Here is a 13,665-nt window from a genome sequence, read left to right as displayed (position 1 = left end):
GGGGATCGTTTTTATTCTAAAATGCTGTTTTAAAACTAAAACTAATAGAGTAAATGGGGCCTTAGAACAGGAATGAATATGCCGTCATTATGGTGGTACGTGAAGAGAATTTTTTTTCTGAGGTGGTACTTGATGAAAAAAGAACAACTGCTCTAGATCAAACAGATCAATAGCTACAAATCAACAGCCGATGACAAATGAACATCGTCTTGCTCAATCTGCTCTGAAAGTCGCATGGTCCAAACTAAACGCCGGTATTGACGAGTGATTTACGCCGATGTGCTTTTCAGACTAGCTAAAGCAACAAAAGAGTTTTATGTTCTTCAACTTCGAACTCTAAAGACGTTGCGTGAAGGGTCCGTGAACCGAGAGCGGTTCTCGAAAGCCACGAAACCTCGCCTCGCAACCCGTCCGATCTGTTTGGTCTCAAAACATTAGCAGACCTGACGGAGCAAAGTCAGGGAAACATTTATTCCTGCAAGGCTATAAAAATACAGCCAGCGTTTTTGTTTTTTTCCATATCTTCGGAGGCCAGGGGGTTTTGTTTGATGAAAAAACAGTAGTTGTGTTTCAATGGGAGCCCATGAGAGGGACTGGGGCCCAATGTGGTCTGTGGAGAGAGAGCTTGTGTGTGTGATTGCTCTGAACTTGTGTGTGTGCATTATTTTTCTGGCGTGCTACTTTAGATCCAGAGTGATTTGAGGGTGGAGGGCTGTGGTGGCTTTCCAGTCCTCTAATAAGAATGAGCTACTGCAGACATTCGTTCCTTCCTTCCCTCCTCTAGAAACATATCACTCAAACACCCATGACTCACTCGGAAATAAGAAGAAGTGCGATTTGAATTTCACTCTCGATACCACTCCAAGAAAGAATAAATCACCATACTTGTTTGGACTCATCTGTGCGCATAAAACATAAAGCCCCTGCAAAGTTACTGATTTAGATCCTCTAAGTAGCAGTGTGTGTCACTCCTCATTTCCACTCCTCAACTTGCTGCAAAATAAGCCCCAGGCCCTCTCTGCACTCTGCTTGTAAATGTCTAGCAAAAAAAAAAAAAGATTACAAAAAACACAGGAGAGCCTCAAGGTTTGTGAAGAAAGACGAGAGAGATCCGTGCTCATGTAGAAAGTGAAGGGAGGTTGGTTAGGGCTGAGTGGAGAGTTAGGAAAACATTTATTTTATGTCCTAACCAGGCATGATGTGACAAACGCGATAAAAGATTCAGGTTTGAATCGAAGTTCCTGTACAAACCATTAATGAGTGACACATTTTGTAAGCTGGGTTCTATTTTTTTTCTGTTTATGTTATTATTCATTCACACTCCATTTAAATATTAGTTCCTGTTCATACCTGATATTTAGATGCGTATGTTCACCCAAAATGAAAATTCTGTCATCATCTTAGATTCATCAGGGTTTCCACTCTAAGACAAATGTCAAATTCCCTGACTTTCACTGACTCAAAAGCTGAATTGTCACGACCTACAATGAGCACTGAGCAGACAATAAGGAAAATATATCGATAACACTTTATTTTAATGGTCCATTTGAGTATTAGTAGCTGTGGATACTGCTCCTTCAACAGACATTTAACTGACAACAGACATTTGACTTCCTAAGCAAGGCTGATCTTGAGAAAGCCACGTTTGGACTACTGTAATGCATATGTTGAAGTTAACCAGCCATGGCTTCATCGTTTGCAGCTTGTGCAAAATGCTGCTCCTCCCATGTTAACTAACAGTCGGAAAAGTGAACACATTACATCTATTCTCTACTCCCTCCACTGGCTCCCTGTTAGGTTTAGAATTGATTTTAAACTTTTGATGTATGGTTTTGATGCCATCAATGGCCTTGCTCCTACTTATTTATGCTAAATTTTGCACATTAACAAACCCTGCAAAGCTTTGCGATCTGTTGACCAACTTCTGCTTGAAGATGCAATCAGTAGGGTGATCACTCTTTTGCAGTGGCAGGTCCTAAACTTTGAAATACCCTTCTTACTGAGCTTCGTACAATAACTGATCTGCCACTTTTTAAAGCCAAATGCAAGACCCACTTGTTTAAATTGGCTTTTAATGCATGGCACTGACATTTCTTCACGTTTTAATGTTTGTTGTATTTTTTTAAATATTTCTTGTATTGTTTTGCATTGTCTGCATGTTAGTTGTGCTGTATAATTTGCTTTTAATTGTGAAAAGCACTTTGGTCAACCATGGTTGTGGTGAAGTTCTATTTAAATCAAGGTTTATTAGAAGGTTGATATAAGAAACTTTGCAAGTGCATGTCAACCTGTGGGACCTGTGGGAACCCTGACTCATTCATCTTTAAGATGCAAGTGATTTTTATAATCAAAACTGAGAAAGTTTTGTCTCCCCACTGGAATTCTATTCTACTAAAATGTTGATGCTTCAGAAAGTTCATTATCTTATTAAAAAGAATCCAAATGATTCAAATGCTTTAAAAAAAAAAAAGCACAACTGCTTCATATAGACCATTTCAATGTGGTCATGTCATTGGCACATGAACATTTCCTGCTTGTCATCAAACTATTTTATAACTGTAACAAGAGGTAATTCAATGTTAATAAATTCAACTTCATGTTAAAACAGCTCTCATTACGTTATTTATCAGCATGTGGCTCTTTTTGTATTCTCGGAAGCTATAGACATTAAAAATGTAAAACAGGAAATACGTTGTGATTGTTATTATTTACATCCCTCAAAATAAAGCAAATAAAAAAAATAAATCCTAGAATAAATAATAATGATAAAATTGTCATTTTGGGTGAACAAGGCTAGCATTTGGAAATCATAATAAGTGCCACTAAAATATAATTTAATTTATATTTTGATTTATTATAAATATTTTAGTTTTCAGTGTGAACAGAAAATTTGCTAGTCAATCGAACAGTCACATCTTGTCTCATCAGAGCATGAAAAATATCAGCTATTTCATACTAACAATAACTACATTTACATGCACCCTCATAATGCGATTATAATGTGATTTGGGGAATACGGCAATTAAACTTGACTTCATGTAAACATAACACTTTGGTCACACCTATGTTATTAAGCTCATAATCATAACCATAATTGCATTAAACTATGTGGTGTATTCGCATTTAAAATCACAATAAACTGCCATCCAAACACCTTAATCACGTTATTAGTGTTTTGACCAAAGTGTTCATGTTTTCAGACATACACGGATAGTGCGTGTTGTTGACAACTTCATGAATAAACTTGCTGACTCTATTCAGAAGTTTCCCTCCTTCTGCATCACTGAACTCCATCAACACTACTTGCTGTATAGTTTTGGCACCATTTTGTATTCAGAAGTGGTGAAGACACAACTAGTTACAGCATTGTAATGTACATCCTAACACCTTCCTGTACATCCATGCAAGTAGACTCTGAATGTGTGTGAAGCACGGTTGCAAAAACAACCACACATTTTAGCGAATAATTAGAATGAAACAGGAGTGAAGTGAGGTTCACACTTGTCATGTAAATATCATTCGTGTTATTAAAACCTTTTCTCTGATTACAGGAATTTCACATTATTTCAGGAATCACATTATTGGTGCACATGTAAACACAGTTAGTGTTTAAGAAATCTGAAATGACTATTAAGCAAGAAAAATATGCATTCGTTTTTTAACTTTCATCTGATCTTAATTTAATCTAGAGTACATTTTATGGGCCAGACTTACTGCAGCTCTGGGTCAGCTCTTTTGACATTAAAACTACTGTCAGGATTTCCAAAAAACATGCAATAAAACCTTAGCAATAACAAGGGCTAGACAGTTATTTTTGTAGCTGATCTTCTTGCACATGCATTTGTAGGAGTTTCCCTTTCGGACACAACATTTATATAAGAGTATTTGCTATTTACACCATTATTTAACACCTAAGAAAGCATGTTATAATCAATTCTGCACTCCATACTGTTACTAGACTACACACACATTATTATCGCCAGATTGTTCGCAACCTATTTTGTGCTATTTTATGTGCTGTGTTGGACATTATGAAAATGTCCAAAGATTGGAAGGTTACACAAACAACTTTCAAGTCTTATCAGCACATTTATAAAATGGTAATTTCGCACTTATTTCGAAAAACTGGCCCTAAATGTACTACAATCCAGGAAGCTGAAAACGATTCAAAATACAAGCCTTCAGTCTTTACCTGACTATGAAGTCAAACTCTGACCCTGCCAGCATCAAGACTCCTAGCAGAGTAGAAAACGCTCCATCCAGCACTGGGGCGAACATGTGTTCCAGTGCAAGAACGGCTCGCTTGTTCCTGTCACCGATGGCTGTGAGGAATGCCTGATAGGAAAATATGACAAATATGATCAAAATGAATCACTTAGTTATGACATCTGGTAATTATCCTACCCTTACATAAAAAAAAAAATCACACAAGCTTCAAATTACATGTAAACCATCAAACTTTTTCAAAAATGCATGAAACATTTTCATGTGAAAAAAAAAAATGATGTGATCACTTTTCCCCCCACATGAAAATGGATCTGCAAAACAAAACCATACATCAACTCATTTGGAACATGTGAGACACACAATGTTCCAAAAAACACATTTTTTCCAACATACTGTATGCCTACGGAAAATGTGCATCTATACATCTGGAAAATGTGGGACACACATGATCTTCCAAAATGACACATTTTAACTTAAGTGGAACACATTTGGAACATAGGTAAAACACACATGCGTCCCAAATCGCATACTTCTCCACTTTTCTACGCCATTTTGTAGTGTAAATAGTGAAAGTGGTGCATTCACACTGAAAACTCTTAGAAGAATAAGTGCACTTTAAATACCCACATGATGCACTCATTCATTCGGTAAAGTGTTGAATGATGGACACTTCATGCACTCAACAGCCACTGCTTAGCTCACGTAGGGGCGGAGCTATCAGGCGCACATGTTGGATTACATTATTTGTTTTGAATTCTGAAAGCAGTATTCTACTACGAGAGTGATTATAGCGCCTCACGATGGTGAATGCAGTTATACTCAAGGCAGGTATTATTTGGTACTTTGTTCATTTATTTTACTAGTTTGGCAACCATCAAAGGTTATCTGGGAAACGGTTTGAATTTCCACATTAGTGTTCCATTTGGGACGACACTACATACATATATTATGCAGTTGAGTGTGTAATTGCATAAGTACATTGCACATAAGTGCATAGTATGCCATTTGAGATGCAGCTAATGTTCCAAAATTGCATGTTTCAAAATATGTGGTAACACATTTAGATCATATCCAAAACACATGAAACATTTCACATTTTGAAACATTTTCATGTGAAAAAGACTTTATTCCAAAACAAGTTATTTCATGTGTTTCAAGTGTGTTTCACGTGTGATTTTTTCAAATATTTTACATTCATGGTTCTTCTGTAAGAATAATGAGTGCACTAGCAATTGAGATATAAAGATGAAGAATGTTGACTGGCACACCAACTCACCAGTGCCACGTGAACAGTGAACTCCACTCCGATGCCAACGGAAGCGATGAGGATGACGACAGGCACAGCGCTGAGCTTGATGCCGATCAATCCCATCATACCAAAAAGCTCTACTGTCATTAAAGACAGAACCAACACCTGTGGGAGAAGACCAGCAAACTTAGATCCGTCATCTCACACACACAAGCGGCCATACTTTACATAGTTTAAAGCAGGTGTGCCCAAACTCAATCCTGGAGGGCTGGTGTCCTGCACAGTTTAGCCTAAACTTCCTTTAACAGCTGCCTGGAAATTTCTAGTATACCTAGAAAGAGCTTAATTAGTTGCTTGAGCTTTGTCTAATTGGGGTTGGAACTAAACTCTCCAGGACACTGGCCCTCCAGGACTGAGTTTGGGCACGCTTTATTTAAAGCAAAGTACAACTCGGTTTAGATGGGCTAGCTTAGATAAAGCGCAGAGGAATGTGGGAAAATATCTGTTTCTCCGAAGGGCCTGTTTGCGACGCTTTCATATGGAGCTGAACTCGGGCTACGAACTGGTTAAGTAAATGCCATAATCAGCTGATGAGTCTTGGGTTACTGGGGGGCCCAGCGGCCTTTGAAGACGGATGAAGAGGACAGAAAGAGGGCCAACAGAGGGGAGTTTGGGGGCTGGGAGGGCTGGCAAATGAAAAGGGGGGTTGAGCATGGCGGAAGTGGGGAACGTATGGAGTTTAAGGGGGCCGCTGGTGGTCTGGGACAAAAGCGCAACGGTAAAAGCTGAAGCAGGGCTATAACTTTCTCTTTCAAGTGTCCAGTAAAGCAAAAGGATGAAGCCGCTATCCTGTCAGACAGAGTTAGATCAGTCAGATGGCTTAAACACTGGCCCTAATAAAACAGAAACCTTAAAAAAAGGACTGACAAAGTGTGGGAAAGAAATTTAGGCCTTGTGAATGATATAAATGACACACATACGCACATTTCAGCAAGAACAGCAGCGCTATGTTATATGTGGAGTGATATAGTTGCTGTGGTAACCTTTCATTTCCCCATTTATTTTAGAGAAACGTCTGAAAAAAGCCTTGTGTAGACTAAACAAACTGGCTCTGACAGTATAAAATAAACACAAAGCGCAGGGCTGTAAAAACACAGCCTCTCCTCAGCTATTTCTGCCTGCCTGCTTGCCCTCCCCTGCCTTGCTCTAAATTGCGCACTTTTAATTACTTCCAAACCTCTTGTGCATCACAGTCTTTCACAGAGGAATGACAAGGATGTTTTGAAAGCTTGTTTCTACCTCAGTGTAGAAAAAAATATATAAAGGAAACTGTGACAAAATAGTTTTTTATGTAAAGAGGTTTTTAAAAAGAACTTGTTTATTTAAAGAGATTAAGAAGTAAACTAACAATAAAAAAGACATAGTCACAACTAAAAGTCTTTGCACACTGAAGTGCAAAATTTTAATTTTTTTTTTTTTTTTTTTTTATATTTATATGCGAAAATCTTGTCACATAAACAAACCTTGCACACTGAGTCCGATGCACATGAATGAATCCATTACAAAAAATGCACAACATTTCGGAGTTTGTACAAGCAGTGATACTTTGTTCTCTTCTCTTCTTCAAAGAAAAAAACGAAATAGGCAGCATATTGTGTTCATCCAATACTAACTGCTTGGAGAAAAAGGAAAGTTCAGCTCAATATCAAAGAGCTGCGCAAGATTATCTAGACATGCAAAGTTTATTTTAGGAAATCAGTGGAATTTTGATTTATTGTGTGTGATACTTCACACATTCATGTATGTAAACAAATTCTGAACAGAGACTGGTAGAGTAGCACCTATAGACATTATAATAGATGACGGCAGCGTTAATGTGTCTGAAAGAGGACCATGCTTTCTATTGTAATGTCTAAGGGCTGTACGTAAAATGTACGGACACACACCAGAGATGGGCAGAGATCTGACAGACGCCAGTCACAGGTTATCAACTGTCCGCCACCTTCTGTCTTTATTTTATGCACTGTGTTTGTCACTGTGACAGCATTCTGTATTTAGCTTTTCGCTTGTGTGGTGGCTCTAAACTGTCAAAACACCTCCCAAAGCACTTTTTCAGATGCGAAAATTGGAAAAAAACAAACCCGGTTCAAATTATTTTATAACCGTTTCGGAGGCAGTGTGTCAATATGACTGACACAACATGAACTTGAATTTATTTTTTAAAGTGCGAAAATTACAGACAAAAATGACAGATTCAGTTTGCAGTAAAAGAAATAAGTGCAATATTGAGTTGTTAAAGTGGTATTACTATTTATTCTTTTTTTCAGTTTCAGTTTAAAACTAGAACTAATTTTGAAATATAGGGTCACAATTGTGATACACAGCTAAAAAATTATTTTATTACTTAAAAATGATTTATAATTGCTTGTTTAAAGTAAAACTTTGTTTTATTTTGTAAACTACAGCATTTACACACATGCCAATGTGACTAAATTCCACAAAAGAACAAACAAACAATATTTTTAAACATTATAAGTAGTCTTTTTGCCAAACTTTAAATTAAAACATTTAGATTTTATGAAATTTCCCATTTTGGCAACATTCGTTGATTTTTATAAATTAGATTTTTTATAAATGAAGTTTTGACCAAAACATACAGATTTTAAAGCCAGCATGAAACGCAAGCTGCAGTTATTTTTCTGTATTGTGAGGTAGTTTCTAGAGAAATAGAATATTAAATAGAAAACTGGGTGTGGCTTGTTTTTTCCACTGTGAGCTGATTGGATGTGGTAAAGCATTTCATTCAGAAAGATTGAGAAAAGTGTTTCGGGAGAGTTATTACAACTCATCCGCACTATTTCTGTTTGTTTTCTAGAAACTGATAGTAGCAGGGGCGTGGTTAAGTATATTAATACATTAGACAGACGTAATTTGAGAATTTAACTGAAAACAAACAGGAAGTGCATTTTCAGATATAACAAATTTTTAAGAAAACAGGGGCAAATGATTTAATTTTTTCCTAAAGACATGCACAGGTGAATTGTTCAAAACTGGTAATCTGAGATAATAAAATCATAGGGTTAGTTTTGATTACATTTGTACTTTAAATGTATGTACACACTACACAGAGCCAAGTTAGTGATGGATGGATGTGCATGTAAACAAAGCCAAAACAAATGTAAAGAAGAAACTCACTATGATTCCGGCAGTCCAGGGGTTGAGCAGGAAGACTGCGCACACCAAAAAGGTGCAGGCCAGCACAACGCTGATGGAAAGCAGGAGCCAGTGGCGTAGGCCTACATACTGCTCCCAGAAGAGGAAGGGGTAGCCGTTGGGGTAGCTGGGAAGACCTTGGCGACTGAAGTTGTTGCAGATGGCGCGAACGCTCTCGATGGCCTCCACGAACTGTGGCGTCTCGCGAAGCCCGTTGAGGTAGAAGGGAAACTGTGCATATTCGATGGGCTCAGCGGCAGGAACTGCAGATATAAATACAAATGAAAAATTATCAAAAAGTCAGTTTCACTTTTAAAGACAAAAAGCCACTTTGTCTTTCACTATTAAACCCAATATATAGTTTGGTTTTTACATGTTTGCATGCTGTTGATGTGACGTATTTCATCCTCAGTAAAGTACACACAGGGAATTTTTTCCTCAATTTTAAAAATGTATGGACACCTGCTTTGTAGAAATGTAACGATTCACCGTGAGTTGGTGAAAATCTATTCAAATATGTGACGATTCAAAGCGTAGAAATGTTAAACGAATCGCAATACATTTTTTGAACAGAGGGGGTGCTGTGTTTACAGGCGTAAACTCGCTTTACCTGTACATGAGCAGCGAGCATGAGGTAGGGCGCTAAGGGGGGAGTTAAATGACAGCGGTGAAGTGCACCAGTCAAAACACAAACTATGTGCTGCAAATACTGCAAAAAAACGTTAACTTGCACTAATAGAACGACGAATATGATGCAGCACAGTGAAAAACTACTGTCACAGACATCTATACACACACAAAAAACAATTAATTAGCCAAACCACATGGTCTGGATGATTTGCAGCCCGCTTGCTCTGACGAATGCTATGGATTTTGTTTTTCTGAGTGTTTCCATAGCAAAAATGTGCAGCGTTGAAGAAAAAAATTCAAGGGCTCTTCTCCTTAAATTTGTTTTAATTAATTTTGTTAAAAAATTGTGACTAAATGAAATTGTAAGATTAGTATCGTAAATTGTATCGAATCGTGAGTCAGGTGAATCAGTACATCCCTAGTGCTTGAATTGTTTATTTACTATTTAGTTTGTCTTTAAGGTGTCAACACCTTAAAGTTATTTCAGTCAGAACTACATGTAATTGTAGATACAATAAAAAACAGATGCACATGTTCACAAGTGCACAGTGTTCATCTTTGTGAGAGGATTTTAAGAGACCTGCAACTACATATTAAATGCAAAGACATTTTATTGCTCATAACATTTGGACAGAAAAAGCTCATACACTGACCAAAGTATAATCTTTTTAGCATGGATGTTTGGAGCACCCATACTTACATACTACACCCACACTGCATATACTCTGAAAAACTGTGTCTTTTGCTATGGATTTGCAAGTAAGAACGAATTACATTGTAGCTATATTTTTATTTGGGTTATCAGAGATTGCAATCAATCAGTTGTGAGCAAACAGATGCAAAAAGGCAATCTCTTTTGCTCTGAATTAAAATGGTTTATAGCAAATGCATTTTTCAGATAAAATTGCCTGTTTTTTGCCTATTTATAAAAACTGGCAGGATGTAAACATGCTGATTGATGCTTATCATGATGCTACAGTCATTGAAGGAGAAAGTTCAAGCTTACTTGCATGGATTTTACTCAATATCCTGGTGCGTTTAGATTCCTTGTGGGAAAACTATAATAGCAAGACTTTTATTGCTGCACTTGTTCGACAGTCACACATGTGTGGCATCATATCAGTATTTTATATTTTGACTTGTGTTGCCATAAAAATAGTATCAGGCATTGCCAGTAGTTCACAGAGTGCAATCATTTTCACGTCCAAAACTACACACAAAATGGTGACCCCCATTGTTCAAAATGAATGTGGATTTTTTTAATAACACATCTTTTGTAGGTTTTCCACTACATATTTCGGTAAGAGACATCCTTTACATTACATTTAGCCCTCACATTCTAAAACCCTGGTTTCCTTTTAACAGCATTTTCCCTCCTTTGATATTGTTAATTTCATTAGCCTACTGGAACCAGATATCATATATATCTGATACGCCACAGTTAAAATCCATATAATGAAATCTCAGCAAAATATCATAATCAAGCAATCACTGTAAACCTAACCTTAGCGACTCCCAGTTAGCCTGAAGGACATCTAATGTTCTCAAGGTGACAGACTGTACCTATTACACACTTCAACTTTTTTTACCGCTCCAGGAAGAAAAAGGGGGCTAATTTACCAGCTATTCAATCCCAACATGCAGCCGAGTGTCAATCCTGATGGTGATCCAATGTAATTACACTGTCAAAATCTGACTGAAATAACCAACCACTTCTCTTCGAAACAAACACATACACACATGGACGACCATCAAATGTCTGCTCACTGACAAATTCATCACAATTCAATGATGACTGAAGCAAAGGATTATTTGGTCATTGTGGAAAATAGTAGCTGGCATGGTAGAATGCCATTGGATCCATGTTGATTACACAATTAGGAGAGTGTAGTTTTGAAGCTCCGTCTTCTTTGACTGAATAAATCTCCAATTTATTTCCTCAGTTTTGCCCATCACACTCAGAAGTCCACAGGTAAAAAAAGATTATTAAGATTATAGTAAAAAGTCATGTTTAATACAGTAAATTGCTTCCTTTTAATCAAATAAACATAAACTAAAGTGTCAAAGTGCAAAGCTGATGCAAACATCCACATAGTCATAAACAAATGCTATCTTTTTTTTCACTTTCTAAAGTGCCATTCACACAGAACTCATCTGCATCTAAAAAATGTGAGATGCAGTGTTTAGAAATGTTTTTTTTTAAAGTGCCTCCGCCAACACTAGAACTAGTATACTATTAGAATTACCATAGCAGTCATTCTGACAAAAAACGTCATAGTCACGTCGTATTTACATTCAAAGCTTATATTGAGATATTAAACTTAAGCTTTGAATGACATCATATTTAATTAATCACTCTATAAATACAACCTTTTTGGTAATACAGCCTATAAATGTACAGTTAAGGCTGGTTTATACTTCTGTGTCGAGCATGTTTTTATGTTCCTCTGTGTCGAGTTTCTTTGCGGGTGTTTTGTTTTTCTCTGATTGCTAGCTTTATGTACAAGTAGGTAAAACTCGCACATTCAGAGGTGGGAACCAGTAGACGTCAGTGTGAGCCTCAGCCACAGTGAGGGCTATATGACCGCACAAAGGCTGTATACGCGTGCGCTTGACGCAGAAGTATAAATCAGTCTTTAGGCTACGTCAGACCAACCAGGTCTTGCACCTCACTTTCATTTTCACTTTCTCAAGCAGAGAAAGTCAAAGGCTTTTTCGCAGCACTGAACATGCTGTTTTAAAAGGCATTTCTGAAGTACTGTATAGTTGTTTTTGTTAAAAGGAAGTTGCTAGGCAACAGAGGCACTCATATTTAAGTTCACTGGGAAAAGTAGCAGACAGTGAAATGGATGCAGTCATTTGGACCACTATGGTAGTATGGTAGAACTCTTTTGTGTTTTGTAATGTATTAAAACAACAATGTTAGAAGGAAACATACACATATTTAGTAAAATTCTGGGAATTATAGATATGTGTGTTTTTTTTAAAGTTAATCAATTGCAAAAATTAAAAAACTGTCAAATTGATCTCCTTGGTGGTTCTAGTATTAACAGTTGTCATGTGAAATTGCTTGAAAATTGATTTGTCCACAGCTTTTGAACTGACGCTGATGAGCAGAGCTTTGTGTAAATTTTTTAAATCCTTTAACTTGATTTACTAAAAACGTGGCGCTCATGTGTGAGGCACTACAAAAGACGTAAGACGCATGTATAACATTGTGCACCTCCATCAACATAGAAAAACAATGACAATATAGCGCTTTGGAATGGGAAAATTTGTTCTATCTGAATGGCCACTTATTGTGTGTACAGGCAAAGTCCCTTTAAGGCAAGTAATTTCACTCGGCGGCCATCTCTGAAATGCCTCCAGGGCAGAATTTTACGATTACATTACATATTTGGAGCCACCAATAAAATTAAACAACAACTCTCATAAGTTTTGTTTCTATACATCTGAATTAAACAAAATCAGCTTATTTTCAGGTTGCCCGAGTTTATGCACATGTGCACTTGAAAGCAACGTGATCTCGAAACCAACTTCATTTGTGGCCGTTCTACATATAATCATCCTCTGAATGATGCTTCGTCTGATTGCGCTGCTCTTTTAGGGTGCTTTCACATCTGTAGTTTGCTTCATTTGGTCTGGACCAAGGGTAATACATGATACATTGTTGCATCTTCTGCCGTCTTTGGGTCCTTTTTATACCACACTGCTGGCTTTGGTCCGAACCAGTTGAAACGAACCAAAATGCAGTCATCTTACAAAATCCACATCTCTCATTGGCCAGATGTTGTTGAAAGTATTTCCTAAACTGCTTATTGATTGGTCAGAATTCACGTGCGGGAAAATGCCAATGAACTCCCGCAAGTAAACAAACCGGCAGACAAAAAATGTTGCTTTTTACTCAGGAGGGACGACTGCACTGACTGATTGTATCCCTGCTTTAGACAAACTATACATTACGAAAATGAAGCGCGGCCGCGGCTGGAAAACAGTGTTTTAATGCATCGCACGTCACTTCAGGAGGAGGCGTGAATTAATTTAGCTAAACTGCGACATGGTCATCTTGCTGAAATATTACCAACGATCGATCAGGTAATATTTTCCCCTCTCTCTCTCTCTCTCTGTTGGTAAAGCGCTGTCAACAAATATTTTTCCTCTATATCCCATAATGCACTGCGCATCGGCCTACAGCAGCTGAATTAGTCCAAAACGCGCAGTACTTTTAGCGGTTGGACCTGTTTTAGTTTGGATCATATTCTCATAACAAACGAACCGCTCCAGGGTTCGTTTGAAAGCGTACCGAGACCACCTCTTCAAGCCATTTTGATGAATTTTCCCCATTC

General features: G+C 37.5%; 1 protein-coding gene across 2 annotated transcripts in view; it reads right to left on the bottom strand.

Moving 5' to 3' along the window:
• The window catches only part of ptch1 (patched 1), a 105,228-nt gene that overhangs the window by 11,958 nt on the left and 79,605 nt on the right, over positions 1-13,665 (bottom strand). For both annotated transcript variants that reach the window (XR_001800065.4, NM_001305542.1), the window contains exons 18-20: positions 8,672-8,952; positions 5,504-5,641; positions 4,193-4,335 (exon numbers count right to left, since the gene is read on the bottom strand). Coding sequence is in view for 1 of the 2 variants with exons in the window: in NM_001305542.1 (NP_001292471.1) it covers positions 4,193-4,335; positions 5,504-5,641; positions 8,672-8,952 (562 nt within the window). In the remaining variant the exon portion in view is untranslated. The remainder of the gene's footprint in view (positions 1-4,192; positions 4,336-5,503; positions 5,642-8,671; positions 8,953-13,665) is intronic.

The sequence above is a fragment of the Danio rerio genome, chromosome 8 (assembly GCF_049306965.1).
Source record: "Danio rerio strain Tuebingen ecotype United States chromosome 8, GRCz12tu, whole genome shotgun sequence".
NCBI classification, from domain to species: domain Eukaryota; kingdom Metazoa; phylum Chordata; class Actinopteri; order Cypriniformes; family Danionidae; genus Danio; species Danio rerio.
This window is presented reverse-complemented; position numbering and strand designations above follow the sequence as displayed.